Here is a 16833-nt window from a genome sequence, read left to right as displayed (position 1 = left end):
CCTCCCTCCTCCCTTACCGGAAAGGTTATCATGTTTGTCCCTTTACCTCCTTTCAGCACTCAGTTCTTGTCCAGAGTCATCAATTCCAACTGTCTTTGTCATAGCGGTTTCTTCTCTATCCCAGCTGCCCTCCCGCATAACCATTTGTGGCAAGTTTTGAGGCATGGGTCATTGTAAAAATATTTATACTCCAGGTTCTTCTCTTCATTTCCTAGGTGCAAACTTCAATGTGGCACGTGTTCACTTGAATTTTAAAAAACAAACTCTCTATAGACAAGAATTACGTTGGGAAGCAAAATCATCTGCGAGGTGACCTGGGACATTTCAAGAAGGGCATGAGTGAATGGTTCTTAAAAAGTCTTCAAGATCCAATAGTATTTCTTGACTTCAAAACATGCATTGTAGTTTTTCAGGTCTGTGAGTCAGGCAGGCGAGGTGATATTGAGTCATGCGTGTCCCCCTTTCCTGGAGTTATACCCAGACTCTGGCAGCAGAAAACAATACCCACATGTCAGAGTTTCTTCTCCACGGACTCTCCCAGGATCCAGAAGTCCAGCCCCTCATCTATGTGATCTTCCTGTCCATGTACTTGACCACAGTCTTGGGAAACCTGCTCATCATCCTGGCTGCCAGCTCAGACCCCCGACTCCACACGCCCATGTACTTCTTCCTCTGCAACCTGTCCCTGGTAGATATCTGCTTCACCTCCACGATCGTCCCCAAAATGCTGCAGAACATCCTGCTGCAAAGAAATGCCATCAGCTACGAAGGCTGCATCACCCAGATATTCTTTTTCATCCTCTTTGGTAGCCTGGACGACTTCCTCTTGACCGTCATGGCCTATGACCGCTTCGTGGCCATCTGCCACCCCCTGCACTACACGGTCATCATGAACTCCCGCCTCTGTGGGCTTCTGCTCCTGGGGTGCTGGGTGCTGGGTCTCTTGAATTCTTCCATGGAAGTCTCAGTGTCCTTGCATCTGTCCTTCTGCACCAAGGTGGAGGTCCCTCACTTTTTCTGTGAACTAGACCAGCTGATAAAACTTGCTTGTTCTGACACTTTCCTGAATCACCTGGTCATTTACTGTGCTATTATCCTCCTGGGCGGGGGTCCTCTACTCGGTATTATTTACTCTTACTCCAAAATAATTTCCTCCATACGTGGTGTGACGTCTGCTCAGGGCAGGTACAAGGCCTTTTCCACCTGTGCCTCCCACCTCTTCGTGGTCTCCTTGTTCTATGGCACAAGTATGGGGCTGTACCTGAGCTCCGCAGTGAGTGAAAGGGCATTTCCAAGTGCTGTGGCCTCGGTGCTGTACACCCTGGTCACCCCCATGCTGAACCCCTTCATCTACAGCCTCCGAAACAAGGACATCAAGAGGGCCCTGAAAACGTTGTTTTGTGCAGGGAATCGCAAAAGGTCAATTGTTCTTCACTGAAGACTTTCCTGGGATCAAAGCTCTGAGCGTAACTAAGCACTTGGGATTGTTTGTTCAGACATTGGAGACATTTCAGTTGATTGCCTGGAACTACAAGTTTCTTACCTTCAAATTGTTTTATGTATGCCGCTCAGATGAAGCTTTAGGCTCTTTCTAATATCAGTTCTCTTTGATGGCTTTTGAGGTGTTGGGTACCACACATGGTGATGCTCAAGGCTTTGTTCTGGCAGGCTCAGGGGAACCTTTGGGGTGCAGAGAATCAAACTGTTGTAAGGCAGGCTCCCTACCCACTGTCCAGCCCCATCTTGTTGTTCTTGAACTCTACCCAAACAGTTGTCTGAACTGATTGCACTAGATTTTCTACACAAATATGCATGCTCTTTCTAACACTTCTTTTTCCTAGAAAGTAACCCTGTGGATTTTGATATATCACTGTCTGAAGTAAAAGGAAATAAGGTAGTAATATCTCATTTAGATATTAAGACACATGAAAATAACACAGTTATGAAAGCTGATCTCAAATATAAGTGTAAGTCTAATAAGCAGTCATCATCATAGTATAGAAGTTCTTTTCACTTGGACCCTCGGGACCAGTTCTGTCCAGCCATAGACCAAGCATATCGAGAAGATAATGATTTCATCTAAAGCTTTGATTACTACACACATGATGTGGAGTGGGGTTACTGGGCTCTGCTGATCTCTCAAGGATCTACCTCAGAGCTGAGTCTCTATCAGGCTCATCTGTGATGCTGTGTGTAGTGATGGTTTCTTCTCTCTTCATAGAGTTAATAAATTTGCCACAATCCCTCGTGTATTTTGTCTTCTTTACACAGAGAAAGCCCTCCACGTGAATCGCTCTAAATTGACACATGTGTGCATGTGTAGTCTATAAGCAGGTGTTGTGTGTCCTTTCGATGACCACCAGGTGGAAACTTGTTTCCTAGATGAGTTTCTCTTTTTCTTTTTAATTTATTTTTAATTGAATCACTGTGAAATACACAGTTAAAAAGTTGTTCAGTGTTGAGTTTCAGTTATCTAATGTTCCAACACCAGTCCTTTCACCAGTGTATATTTCCCACCACCAGTGTCCCCAGTTTCCCTCCCACTAACCAATGGCCTCGGCTCTTCCACCCCCACTCTTCCTATCTTCTCTCAAGCTCTTGCTCTCTCTCCCTCTCTTCTCTCAAGCTCTTGCTCTCACTCTCACTCCCCCCTCGCTCTCACTCTCGCTCTCACTCTCACTCTTGCTCTCACTCTCATTCTCACTCTTGCTCACTCACTCTAGTTCTCCTATTGACCATTATGGTTTGCAAACAGACACTTTATTTTCACAGTGTCAGGTTATTAGATGAGTGTTCCTCAACCCACCACAGCCCTTCCCGACACTGTTCCCCTATGTGTCCTCATTTCATCATTACCCCCCTTGCCTCACGCTACTTTCTCCCTCCCCCATGTGTAAAATTTCTCCGTTGTGGCAACTTCGAATATCTGGCAGCCCCCAGGGGCTCATGTGATCCCCATATATAAACACTCTCAAGATTATTTCCTTCTCACTCATTTGTTGGCACGCATACACAATACATATATCAAGCACATAGTTCGGAGACATAATCCAATGAATTGAAGGAATCATACAAAACCATGGTATGAAGTGTATGTCTCTATGTGTTTCTAACATCAAATCATGCTATAGTGCATTTCATTTTTCAAATTTTGTCATTGAATCAATATAGGATACACAATAACAACGTTGTTCATGGTTGGGTTTTAGACTACTATGTTCCAACTTCCATCCGTTCACCAGTGCATATTTTCCAACAACTATGTTCCCAGTTTCCTTTCTGCCACCCACTCCCAGTCTGCCTCTATGACTGAGACTTCTCTCCCTCTCTCCCCCTTTCTCTCCCTCTCTCTCTGTCTCCCACTCTCCTCCTTTCTCTCTCCCTCTTCCTCCATCTGTCTCCCTCTCCTTCCCTCTCTTCCTCTCCCTCTCCATCTCTTTCCCTCCCTGTCCTTCTCTCTTCCTCTCCCTCTGTCTCTCCCTCTCTCTCCCTCCCTGTACCTCTCTCTCTTCCTCTCCCTCTCTCTCCCTCTCTCTCCCTCCTTGTCCCTCTCTCTCACCCTCTCCCTCTCTCTCTCCCTCTGTCTTTCTTTCCCTCTCGCTTTCTCGCTCCCTTTTTTTTACTTTTGGGGACTATATGCAATACTGTTGTGAAGGGTAATATGAATATCCCTTTACCTCCTCTCAACGCCCTGTTTTGTCCACCGTGATTATTTCCAACTCTCCTTGTCATAGTGGTTCCTTTTTTCTCCTAGCTGCACTGCTTGCTCCCACTTGTGATAAGCTTCTTTCCATGGACCAGTCCTCCTGACCCTCATTTCTATACACAGTGCATCTCTTTAGAGGCTGGACAGATCAGCATCAGCAGCGTGCAGCTGATGCAGATTCAATCCCCAGAATCCCAGGTGATCCCATGAGCCCATCAGGAATGAAGCCTGATTCACAGGCAGGAATAAGCCTTAAGGATTGCCTGGTTCAGTCCTTTTCCTTCCCTTACCCCGATGGAACTCTGAGATGACACCCACAAGCTGCCCCTGGGTACATATTAAGCTCCTAAATGGCCATGATCCAGAGACACACAAAGAATCTCGGAACCGAGCAGCTCACTGTAGAGATCTCTCCAGACCCTAATGATTAAAGTTTTAGAATTCCAGGAGAACGCTCCTGTGGCCACATGACACTAAATGTTATACATAACAAGCAATACAAAGCAAATTGTCTAGCTTTGCCTTTTCAGCAGGTTTGAGTGGTGATGGGAAATTTCCAAATAATAATGATGGTACTGGTGTCAAAATATTGAATGTAATCAAAGTAGAAAGTATAGTGGGAATTGTCTACCACACAAGCAGGGAAGGGTTGGGATGGGGACAGATACTGGGGACTTTGTTGGTGGATAATATGCACTGGTGGAGGGATGGGTATTTGATCATTGTACGACTGAAACTCAAACATGAAAGCTTTATAACTGTAGCCCACAGTGATTCAATAAAAAAAGGATTACCTGGTAAGGTCCAGAGAGAGAGCATTGCTTTAGTGTATATATTATACAATCTTTTGTGGGGAGAGAGTTATGGTCACACTTAGGGCTTACTTCTGACTCTGAGCTAAGGGATCACTCCTAGTAGGGCTTGGGGGACCCCCTGAGATGCTGGGAACTGAACCTGTGTCTGCTGTAAACAACACAAGTATCCTGTTTGCTATGTTATCTCTGGCCTATGAAAAAAGCTTCTAATTTGCATTAAACAGATGAAAGTCCTCATTGTTTTGTCAGTGGTGTCAGGAAATGACTATGATGTCCCCATTTTTCATATCAGGAAGAAAATTTGTGTCACCCTACGTGTATAGGAACACAAAAAAATTTTTTGCCTTCTGGGTCACACCCAGCAATGCACAGGGGTTACTTCTGCTTTGCACTCAGGAATTGCCCCCCGGCAGTGCTCAGAGGACCATATGGGATGCTGGGAATCGAACCCAGGTCGGCCGCATGCAAGGTAAACGCCCTACCCTCTGTGCTATTTCTCCAGCCCCGGGACACAAAAATTTTCAATAGTCATGCTAGAGCCTTGTTCCCACGACCACGCTAGTACTTGGAAGCATCAAGTACTTGAAAGTACCATAATCTAACTGTGATATGATCCTAAGTGTCACTCTTGCAGAACACTCCCACTCAGTGAAGACAGGAGGCCTGGAGATTTAGGGACGTGGTGAGGAGGTAATCTGTGGAGCAAGAGGAAGAAATCTGGGCTTCCCTGACTATCAATTGACATCTTGGGAACAATGATCACGAGAAAGAATTTCTTTCTGTCCAGGAAAGTTTGCAAGGGGAAATTCAGTGCCTCGATGCTTGGGACCCAAGGGGGAGACATGGGCAGTACTCTACCCACTGGTGTAATGAGAGGACGGAGAAAAATTCTTACATTTTCTGAGGAGAATCACACACACAGGGGCCAGAACTTCATCAATTCAAGAGATTGAGGGGAATGTGCTTGACTCTGGGGGACCCTGAGACTCACTCAAGAGGACCAAAAGACTCATCCTGCAGCTAAGAAAGCTTCTCACACTGGGCTCTCTGCAGGAAGAGAGAGGACTCAAGAACTCAAGGTAGGTTCCTACCCTAGTCATCATTCACCTTCGCATAGCAACATGATTCACATTCTTTCACTTCAGCAACTGAAACACCCAAGTCCTCGCGGCCCTCTCAAGCCTACTCTGGCCTCAGGACATTTGGCTCACACAAACATGTTCTCTCCAGCCTCCACCAGGCACTCTGTCCAATGCCCGCATGTCAGTGGACTTCCCTGGCCACCATGAAAATAATACCAGTGTCTCATTTCTTTTCCTTTTGGTTCACACTGTGCAATACACAAAGGTTACTCCTGGCTCTGCACTCAGAAATTACTCCTGGCAGTACTCAGGGGACCATATGGGATGCTGGGAATTGAACCTGGGTCAGCCACGTGCAAGGCAAACACACTAACTACTGTGCTATCACTCCAGCACCCCCAGTCTACTTTTTCACTATTTTCTTTTCCTTCATAACACCTGTCCCCAGCTGAATCATTTCAGAAAAATAGAATTTGTTGAGGTATCTTTCCCTGTCACTGAATTGTAGAAATTTGGTGGGTTGGTGGGGGTTGTTAGTTATTTTTAAATTTTTATTAGTAAATCACTGTGGGGTACAGTTACAAACTTATGACCTTTCATGTTTTTATTTGATTTATATCCCTCCACCAGTGCCCATTCTCCTCCACCAATTTTCCCAGTATCCCTCCCACCACCCCCACCCCAACCCCCACCTCCCTCCCCAACCTGCCTCTATGGCGGGACATTTCCATTTGTTCTCTCTCATGTTGGATGTTGTAGTTTGCAATAGAGGTATTGAGTGGCCATCATGTTCGGTCTATAGTCCACTTTTTGTATGTGGCTTTCAACCCAAGTGGGTCCTCCCAATATTCTCTACTAGGTGCTCCCTTCTCTATCTCTGCTGCCTTTTCCCCCAGCATGTGAGGCCAGTTTCCAATCTGTGGTGCAGACCTTCTGGTTCTAATCTCTACTACTCTTGGGTGTTAGTGTTTCATTCTGCTACTTCATATTCCACATATGAGTGCGATCTTCCTATCTCTGTCTCTTTCTTTCTGACTCATTTCACTCAACATGACACTCTCCATGTTGGTCCACTTATAGGCACATTTCATGACTTCATCTTTTCTAACAGCTGTATAGTATTTCATTGTGTAGATGTACCAAAGTTTCTTTAACCAGTCATCTGTTTGGGGCACTCTGGTTTTTTCCAGATTTTGGCTATTGTAAATTGTGCTGCAATGAACATAGAAATGGAGATGTTGTTCACAATAGCCAAAATATGGAAACAACCCAAGTGCCCTAAAACAGATGACTGGTTAAAGAAACTTTGGTACATCTACACATTGGAACACTATGCAGGTGTTAGGAGAGATAAAGTCATGAAATTTGCTTATAAATGGATAAGCATAGAGAGTATCATGATAAATGAAATGAGTCAGTAAGAGAGGGACAGACATAGAGGGACTGCAGTCATTTGTGGAGTGTAGGGTAGCATCACATGAGGCTGACACCCAAGGACAGTAGATACGATGGCCAGGGGGATTGCCCCATAGCTGGAAGACTGCTTCATGAGCAGCGGGGAGAAGGCAGATGGAATAGAGAAGGGATCACTATGAAAATGATGGCTGGAAAAACCAGTTGGGATGAGAGATGCATGCTGAAAGTAGATAATGGACCAAACATGAGGACATCTCAGTGTCTGTGTTGCAAGCTATAATGCCCAAAAGTAGAGAGAGAGCATGAGGAATATTAACTGCCATGGAGGCAGGGGGAGGGTTGGAAAGGGGGGGTATACCGGGGATATTGGTGGTGGGGAATGTTCACAGGAGGAGGGATGGGTGTTTGATCATTGTGAGATTGTAACCCAAACATGAAAGCTTGTAACTATCTCATGGCGATTCAATAAAATTTTAAAAATTAAAAAAGAAAAGAAATGCAGATTTCATTTCTACTACACCTTTTTGCCTCTCTGGTGTATATTCCCAGGAATGGAATTGCTTGGTCAAATGGAAGCTCAATTTCTAGTTTTGTGAGAATCGTCCATATTGTTTTCCAAAAGAGCTGAACCAGTCGGCATTCCTCCCAGCAGTGAAGGAGAGTCCCTTTCTCCCCGCATCCACGCCAACACCAGCTGTTTTTGTTTTTTTGGATGTGGGCCAGTCTCTGTGGTGTGAGATGATATCTCATTGTTGTTTTGATCTGCATCTCCCTAATGATTAGTGATGTCGAGCATTTTCTCATGTGCCTCTCAGCCATTCGGATTTCTTCTTTGGGAAATCTGTTCATTTCATTACCGCATATTTTGATCGGGTTGGCAGTTTTTGTCTTCTGAATTTCAACCAGTGTCTTGTATATCCTTGATATCAACCCCTTATCAGATGGGTATTGGGTAGATATCCTTACCCCATGAAATAAAAGAAGACACAAGGAAATGGAAGCATATTCCCTGCTCATGGATCGGAAGACTTAACATTTTCAAAATGGCAATACTCCCTAAAGCACTATGCAGATTCAATGCGATCCCTATAAGGATACTCATGAAATTCTTCAAAGAAATTGATCAAGCAATTCTGATATTCATATGGAACAACAAAGGCCCACGAATAGCTAAAGAAATTCTTGGGAAAAAGACGATGGGAGGCATCACCCTCCCCAACCGCAAACTCTACTACAAAGTGGTAACAATTAAAACAGCAATGTACTAAAACAAAGGCAGAGCTGCAGACCAATGGAACAGGGTGAAATATTTCTACACACCACCGCAATTGTTTGAACATCTAATCTTTGATAAGGGAGCAAGAAATGTGAAGTGGAGCAAGGAAAGCTTCTTTAACAAATGGTGCTGGCAAAACTGGACAGCCACATGCAAAAAAAAATGGGCTCAGATCTCCCTCTATCACCATGTACAAAAGTCAAATCAAAATGGATTAAAGACCTCAACATGGGACCACAATTCATAAGGTACATTGAAGACAATTTTGACAAAACCCTCCACGACATTGAAGGCAACGGTATCTCCAAAGCTGACACGCCACTGGCCAAGCAAGTAAAAACAGAGATAAATGGGACTATCTTAAACTAAGAAGCTTCTGCACCTCAAAAGAAATAGTGACCAAAGTACAAAAACGGCCTACAGAATGTTATTTTTTAATTTTTATTGAATCACTGTGAGATACACAGATGTTATACATATACATATAACATATACAAAGTTGTTCATTTGGGGGTTTCAGCGATAAAATGTTCCATCAGCTGTCCCTTTAACAGTGTAAGACTCCCAGCACCAAAGTCCCCAGTTTTCCCCCTGCCCTGCCCCCAACTACCTCAGTCTGTCTCTATGGAAAGCAATTTACCCCCCTCCTGCCTTCCCCCCACCCGGAGTGATTGTCATGTTTATCCCTTTACCTCCTTTCAGCACTCAGTTCTTGTCCAGAGTCATCAAGTCCAACTATCATTCTCATAGAGGTTTCTTCTCTATCCCAGCTGCGCTCCCGCATAACCATTTGTGGCAAGTTTCTAAGCATGGGCATTGTAGAAATATTGGTACTTCAGGTTCTCCACTTCATTTCCTAGGTGAATACTTTGTAAGGCACGTGCTCAGTTGAATTTTTAAAAGCAAATTCTCTATAGATAATAATTGATTGAGATGTAAATTCATCAGAGATGTGACCTGGGAAATTTCAAGAAGGGACATGAGTGAATACTTCTTAAAAAGTCTTCAAGATGCAATAGTATTTCTGGACTTCAAAACATGCCTTGTAGTTTTTCAGATCTGTGAGTAAGGCAGATCACATGCGTGTCATGCCTGTTCCCCTTTCCTGGACTTATACCCAGTCCCTGGCATCGGAAAACAGCACCCAGATTTCAGAGTTTCATCTCTTGGGACTTTCCCAGGAGTTCAGCCCCTCCTCTATGTGATCTTCCTGTCCATGTAGGTCACCACGGTTTTGGGGAACCTGCTCATCATCCTTGCTGCCAATCAGACCCTCGCCTCCACAAGGCCATGTACTTCTTCCTCTGCAACCTGTCCCTGGTGGATTTCTGCTTCACCTACACCACCATTCCCCAAATGAAACAGAACATCATGCTGCAAAGGAAAGCCATCAGCTACGAAGGTTGCATCACTCAGATATTCTTTTTCATCCTCTTCGGTAAAATGTATGACTTACACTTGACTGTCATGAACTATAACCACTTCGTGGCCATCTGCCACCCCCTGCACTACATGGTCATCACGAACCCCCGCCTCTGTGGATGCTGGTCTTGGTGTGCTGGGTGCTGGGTCTCTTGATTTCTTCCATGGAAGTCTCAGTGTCCTTGCATCTGTCTTTCAGCCTGAGGTGGCCGACAAGTTCCTGAATAACTTGGTCGTGTACTGTGTAGCTGTCCTGCTGGGCTGGGGTCCTCTACTCGATATTATTTACTCTTACTCCAAGATCATTTCCTCCATTCACTGCATGGCATCTGCTCAGGGCAGGTAAAAAGCCTTTTGTACCTGTGCCTCCCACCTCTCCCTAGTCTCTTTGTTCTATGTCACAAGTATGGGTGTGTACCTGAGCTCCGAGTGAAAGACCATATCCAAGTTCTGTGCCCTCAGTGCTGTACACGGTGGTCACCCCCATGCTGAATCCCTTCAACTACGTGGTCATATGGAAGCTCAATTTCTAGTTTTTGAAGGACTGTCCATATTGTTTTCCAGAAAGGCTGGACCAGTCGGCATTCCCACCAACAGTGAAGGAGCATCCCTTTTTCCCCACATCCACGCCAGCATTGGTTGCTTTTGTTCTTTTGAATGTGTGCCAGTCTCTGTGGTGTGAGATGATATCTCATTGTTGTTTTGATTTGCATCTCCCTGATGACTAGTGATGTGGAGCATTTTTTCATGTGCCTTTTGGCCATTTATATTTCTTTTTTGAGGAAACTTCTGTTCATTTCTTCTCCCCATTTTTTTTTGCTTTTTGGGTCACACCCAACGATGCTCAGGGGTTATTCCTGGCTTTGCACTCAGGAATTACTCCTGGTGGTGCTTGGGGGACCATATGGGATGCCGGGGATCGAACCCAGGTTGGCCACGTGCAAGGCAAACGCCCTACCCGCTATGCTATCGCTCTGGCCCCTCTTCTCCCCATTTTTTGATGGGGTTGGAGTTTTTTTCTTATACAGTTCTATAAGTATCTTGTATATCCTGGATATTAATCCCTTATCAGATATGTATTGGGTAAATATTCTTTACCATTCTGTGGCATTCTGTATTTTTGTCACTGTTTCTTTTGAAGTGCAGAAGCTTCTTAGTTTGATGTAGTCCCATTTGTTTATGTTGGCTTCCAATTGCATGGTCAGTGCTGTTTCGTCCTTAAAGATGCTTTTAGCTTCAATGTCATGGAGATTTCTGCCTACATTTTCTTCTATGAACCTTATAGATTCATTTCTGATGTTGAGGTCTTTGATCCACTTTGATCTGACTTTTGTGCCTGGCATTAGACAGAGGTTAGAGTTCATTTTTTTGCAGGTAGCTATCCAATTTTCCCAGCACCACTTGTTGAAGAGGCTTTCCTTGTTCCACTTTGCATTTCTTGCTCCTTTGTCAAAGATCAAGTGGCCATATATTTGGGGTCTGTGACAGGATATTCAACTCTGCTCATTGGTCTGCAGGTCTGTTTCTATCCCAATACCATGCTGTTTTAATGACTACTGCTTTGTAGTAGAGTTTGAAATTGGGGAAGGTGACGCCACCCATCTTCTTTTTTCCAAGGATTGCTTTACCTATTCGTGGGGGTTTATAGTTCCATATAAATTTCAGGAGTGTTTTGTCTATTTCTTTGGAAAATGTCATGAGTTTCTGGGCAACTCAGAGAAGGGAACACCAAGTAAAATGTGGTCGGAGGTCATGCAGGGGAGGGGTGACACGCGCCGAATGTAGACTAGAGACTGAACACAATGGCCGCTCAACACCTTTCTTGCAAACCACAACACCTAATCAGAGAGAGAGATCAAAAGGGAATACCCTGCCATAGTGGCAGTGTGGGGTGGGGGGAGACGGGACTGGGGAGGGCGGGAGAGATGCTGGGTTTACTGGTGGTAGAGAATGGGCACTGGTGAAGGGATGGGTTCTTGAACTTTGTATGGGGGAAACGTGAGCACAAAAATGTATAAATCTGTAACTGTACCCTCACGTTGATTCACTAATTAAAAATAAATAATTTATTTTAAAAAAATTTGTATAGTGCTTTGGGCAGTAATGCCATTTTGATAATGTTAATTCTCCCTATCCATGAGCAGGGGAAGTTTCTCCACTTCCTAGTGTCCTCCTTTATTTCTTGAAGTAGTGTTTTGTAATTTTCCTTGTATAGGTCCTTCACCTCTTTGGTTAAGCTGATTCCAAGGTACTTGATTTTCTGAAGTACTGTTGTGAATGGAATTGTTTTTTTTAATGTCTCTTTCTTCTCTTTCAATATTTGTATATAAGAAAGCCACGACCCATGTAATTCTTTTTTTTTAATTTAAATTTTATTGAATCACCATGTGGAGGGTTACATAGTTCTCAGGATTATGTCAGTTATACAGTACTCAAATACCCTTCCCTTCACCCGTGCCCATATTCCATCACCAACCACCCCATTATACCTCCCTCCCCCTCCCGCCCCCCCAGTCCCCGCCCTTGTAAGTGATAAGTTTCACTTCGTTTATGCTTTATCTTGGTTACAGTCCATGTTTCAACACATAACTCACTATTGTTGCTAGGGTTTCCCCCAAAAAAAGAAAAGACAGTCCCACTGTCAAGGAAGCATTTGATGGCTCTCCATTGCTGAGAATGTAGAGATATTAAGTCCCGCTGTTTGTAACATAACTTTTCTATTTTTCCCCCCTCGTCCCGCGCCACCGAGATCACGCCTGTTTAGTAATCACCACGCTGCCTGACAAAGGGAAAACAAACCAAAAAAGATGGTTATTTCTCGTCATCAGCCGGCGTGGGGCTCTGGCTTAGTTGATAGTCTGGTAGAATGTCTGCAAGCAGTTTCTGGAACCAAAAGTAATACGCTGGTATCGGCCCCGGCTCGAGATTCCACCAGCGTCCCGCTGTTCCAAGTACATAATAATTTATTCCCTTGTACCCCATTCCCACACCACCAGGTCCGTGTCAGCTTAATGGACAACATACTATGGTTAACGCCACGCCGCTTTTCTTCCCGAGAAAGAAGGATATTTCTTCTTAGCCGGCGTGGGGATATGGCTTAGTTCAGTCTATAGAGATGGCTACCACTTTGGTAGCCTTCAATATTTCAGCAAAAGACTTACTATTCTTGTTAGGATTTCCCACCAAAGTCCGACCCATTAAAAGGGAACCATTTCATATTGGTGATGATTAAATGACAATAGGTTGCGCGGCCATGGCAGCGGCCTCGCGGCTTTGAATTTCTGTATAAAGTCCAGGGAAAGTACAGCCAGAAATTACACGTCGCTACAAACTTTAACCCTATTATGGTCCCCCCAAAGTCCAACCCATTAAAAAGGAACCATTTCATATTGCTGATGATTAGATGATATTAGGCTGCCGCGGCCGCGCGGTTTTGGGTTTCTATATAAAGTCCAGGGAAAATTCTGCCTAAAATTCTATCGCTACAGGGGCTGGAGCGATAGCACAGCGGGTAGGGCGTTTGCCTTGCACGCGGCCGACCTGGGTTCAAATCCCAGCATCCCATATGGTCCCCTGAGCACCGCCAGGGGTAATTCCTGAGTGAAGAGCCAGGAGTAACCCCTGTGCATTGCCGGGTGTGACCCCCCCCCAAAAAAAAAAAATTCTATCGCTACAATCTTTTACCCTTCAACAAAAAACTTAGTACTATTGTTTGGAGTTTCCCCCCACGGTAAGCCCTGCCAAAAAGGAACATTTACACGTTGCTGACAATCAAGAGATATTAGGTCGCGCGGCAGCGATAGGTTTTGGATTTCTATATGAAGTCCAGGGAAAATTCTTTTGGTAATTGCATCACTCGCTGGCAGCGCCTGGGCCAGAAGCTCTGAGCACACAGTTTGGAGGCATTTTGGGGGCGCCGCTCGTGTCCAAAGTGGTTCAGTTGCCTCCGGGGTCGATCTCGCGCGGGGCTGGAAAGGAGCATCCCCACATGGCTCTGCGCTTAAATGTCGGCCGGCACAGGGCGGATCCGGAAGTCCCGCCCATCGGCTATCCCGAGCTTCCTGTATAGTCTAAAAACCGGCTATTGCCTTGCTGCGTTCAAAAAGAAAGAGTTGAGAGAGAAAAGACCATACCCTGCCGGCAGCGCCTGGGCCAGAAGCTCCGAGCACGCAGTTTGGAGGCATTTTGGGGGCGCCGCTCGTGTCCAAAGTGGTTCAGTTGCCTCCGGGGTCGATCTCGCGCGGGGCCGGCGACCCATGTAATTCTTCCTCTGCAACCTGTCCCTGGTGGACATCTGCTTCACCTCCACCACCATTCCCAAGATGCTGGTGAACATCCAGACACAAACGAAAACCATCAGCTATGAAGGCTGCATCACCCAGATATTCTTTTACATCCTCTTCATAAGTCTCAACGACTTCCTCTTGACTGTCATGGCCTATGACAGCTTTGTGGCCATCTGCCACCCCCTGCACTACACGGTCATCATGAACCCCTGCCTCTGTGGGCTGCTGGTCCTTGGGTGCTGGGTGCTGGGTGCTGGGTCTCTCGAATTCTTCCATGGAAATCTCAGTGTCTTTGCATCTGTCTTTTTGCCCTGAGGTGGAGATCCCTCACTTTTTCTGTGAACTCACCCAGCTGAGAAAACTTGATTGTTTTGACACTTTCCTGAATCGCCTGGTCATTTACTGTGCTATTCTCCTCCTGGGCGGGGGTCCTCTACTCGGTATTATTTACTCTTACTACAAGATCAGTTCCTCCATCTGTGGCATGGCGTCTGCTCAGGGCAGGTACAAGGTCTCTTCCACCTGCGCTTCCCACCTCTTTGTGGTCTCCTTGTTCTGTCACAAGCTTGGATGTGGCCCTGAACTTCGTGGTGAGTGAAAGTGCATATCCAAGTACCATGGCCTCGGTGCTGTACACAGTGGTTACCCCCATGCTGAAACCCTTCACCTACAGCCTCCGGAACAACGACATCAAAAGTGCCCTGAAAACGTTTTTTGTGCATGAATTGCAAAAAAGGCCAATTGTCCTTCACTGAAGACTTTCCTGGGACCTCAGCTCTTAGCTTGACTAAAATCTCAGGACTCTTTGCTCAGACACTGACACATGACTAGCTCTTCGCTTGATTGACTGGAGTTTCCTTCTCTCTTTTTTTTTACTTGCTCTTTTTGGTTATCAGCTGACGATACTCCAGGCTCGCTCCCAGCTCTGAACCCAGGAATCCCCTCCTGCTGGTGCTCACCAAGCATATGGGATTCCAGGGAGTAAACCATGATGGGCCACGTGTAAGGCTAGTGTCCTACCCACTGTAGGATCTCTCCAGACCTGGAATTTTATTTTCTTGGCTTCCAATTTTCCAGTGTATGTTGTTCCTCTTAAGCCTTCGGCTCTTTCTAGCATCTAACCGTTTTCTCCTGGCTAGTTTTTGAACTGAACAGTTATTTGGTTATGTTCTGCCCAGTTTTCCTACACAAATATGTATGTGCATAACAATACTTTCCTTTAGAATAAATCCTAAAGATTATTAAATATAATTTTCTGAAATAATACAGAAATTATGAAAGCTGAGTCCATAGCTACGTGCAAAAGCTCTAAGGGCTTATCCTCTTAATCCCCGCCTTGGTTTCCTTGGACCATCAGGTCCAGTTCTCTTCTGCCGGATCCGAAGCACAAGATAAACCCAGGATTTCATCTAATGCTTTGATTACTACACGTACGATCTGGAGGGGGTTTCTGGACTCTGCAGGTCTCTCTCAGGTCTTTCTTTCTTTTTTTTTAATTTAATAGTTTATTTTTAATTAGTGAGTCAACGTGAGGGTACAGTTATAGATTTATACATTTTTGTGCTCATGTTTCTCCCTTACAAAGTTTGATAACCCATCCCTTCACCAGTGCCCATTCTCCACCACCAGTAAACCCAACATCCCTCCCCCCTCCCCCCACCCCACACTGCCACTATGGCAGGGTATTCCCTTTTGTTCTCTCTTTCTGATTAGGTGTTGTGGTTTGCAATAAAGGTGTTGAGTGACCATTGTGTTCAGTCTCTAGTCTATATTGGGCCCGCATCATCTTTCCGTCACATGACCTCCAACCACCTTTTACTTGGTGTTCCCTTCTCTGAGTTGCCCAGAATGAGAGACCAGCCTCCAACTCATCGTCTCTCGGGTCTTTCATAGAGCTGAGTCTCTATAAGTCTCATCTCTGATGCTGTGTGTAGTGATGGCTTCTGTCCTCAAACAAGTCATAATAAACAGGCCGCATTTCCTCATGTTTTTTGTCTTCTTGATCTAGAGTCTTCCTTATAATTACAAAGGGAAGTGAAAGTCTGGAGAGGTTTAACCATAGACCCTTTACATAACTATTTGTGAATAAATATTTATTTGTTACACTCACCAGACTTCCGGATGTATTTTCTCATAATTTGATATTTTAAAAACATATATATTGGCTAGAGCAATAGTACAGCGGGGAAGGCATTGGCCTTGCATGAGGCTGACTCGGGTTCAATCCTTAGCATCTCATAGGGCTCCCCAAGCAATGCCAGGAGTAATTCCTGAGTGCAGAGCCAAGAGTAAGCCCTAAGCATCACCAGGTGTGGACCAAGAAGCAAATTTTTAAAAAACAAGCACACATTATCTGGGGGCAGAGACATAGAACTGCTGGGAGGGTATTTGTCTTGCCTGTGGCCAGCCTGGGTTCAATCCCCAGCACCCCATAGGGTTCCCTAAACCCTTCCAGGAGTGATACATGAGCGTAGAGCCAAGACTAAACCCTGAGTATCACCGAGTAGCCCCCCCCCAAAAGCAGACAATCTAGAACATAAATTTTCTGAGGCAAGAGAGCACTACATCGGGGCCGGAGCGATAGCACAGCGGGTAGGGCATTCGCCTTGCACGCGGCCGACCCGAGTTCAATCCCCGGCATCCCATATGGTCCCCCAAGCACTGCCAGGAGTAATTCCTGAGTGCAAAGCCAGGAGTAACCCCTGAGCATCGCTGGGTGTGACCCAAAAAGCAAAAAAAAAGAGAGAGCACTACATCGGCTAAGGAACTTGCCTTTCACGGGGATCACCCAAGATCAATCACTCACACATATGTTCCCTCGACCCCTCTC

General features: G+C 45.3%; 1 protein-coding gene and 1 pseudogene across 1 annotated transcript; both read left to right on the top strand.

Moving 5' to 3' along the window:
- Positions 1–508: 508 nt before the first annotated feature.
- On the top strand, positions 509–1438 carry LOC129401771 (olfactory receptor 7A10-like). Its single transcript, XM_055124624.1, has one exon. The coding sequence runs from the start codon at positions 509–511 to the stop codon at positions 1436–1438; it is 930 nt and encodes a 309-aa protein (XP_054980599.1).
- A 12535-nt stretch (positions 1439–13973) lies between these two features.
- On the top strand, positions 13974–14758 carry LOC129401770 (olfactory receptor 7A10-like; annotated as a pseudogene).
- The last annotated feature ends 2075 nt before the right edge of the window (positions 14759–16833 follow it).

The sequence above is a fragment of the Sorex araneus genome, chromosome 2, assembly GCF_027595985.1.
Source record: "Sorex araneus isolate mSorAra2 chromosome 2, mSorAra2.pri, whole genome shotgun sequence".
NCBI lineage: Eukaryota > Metazoa > Chordata > Mammalia > Eulipotyphla > Soricidae > Sorex > Sorex araneus.
This window is presented reverse-complemented; position numbering and strand designations above follow the sequence as displayed.

What these genes read in the sequence shown, in the direction of transcription:
- LOC129401771 (XM_055124624.1), top strand. Translation starts at nt 509, where the DNA reads ATGTCAGAGTTTCTTCTCCACGGACTCTCCCAGGATCCAGAAGTCCAG.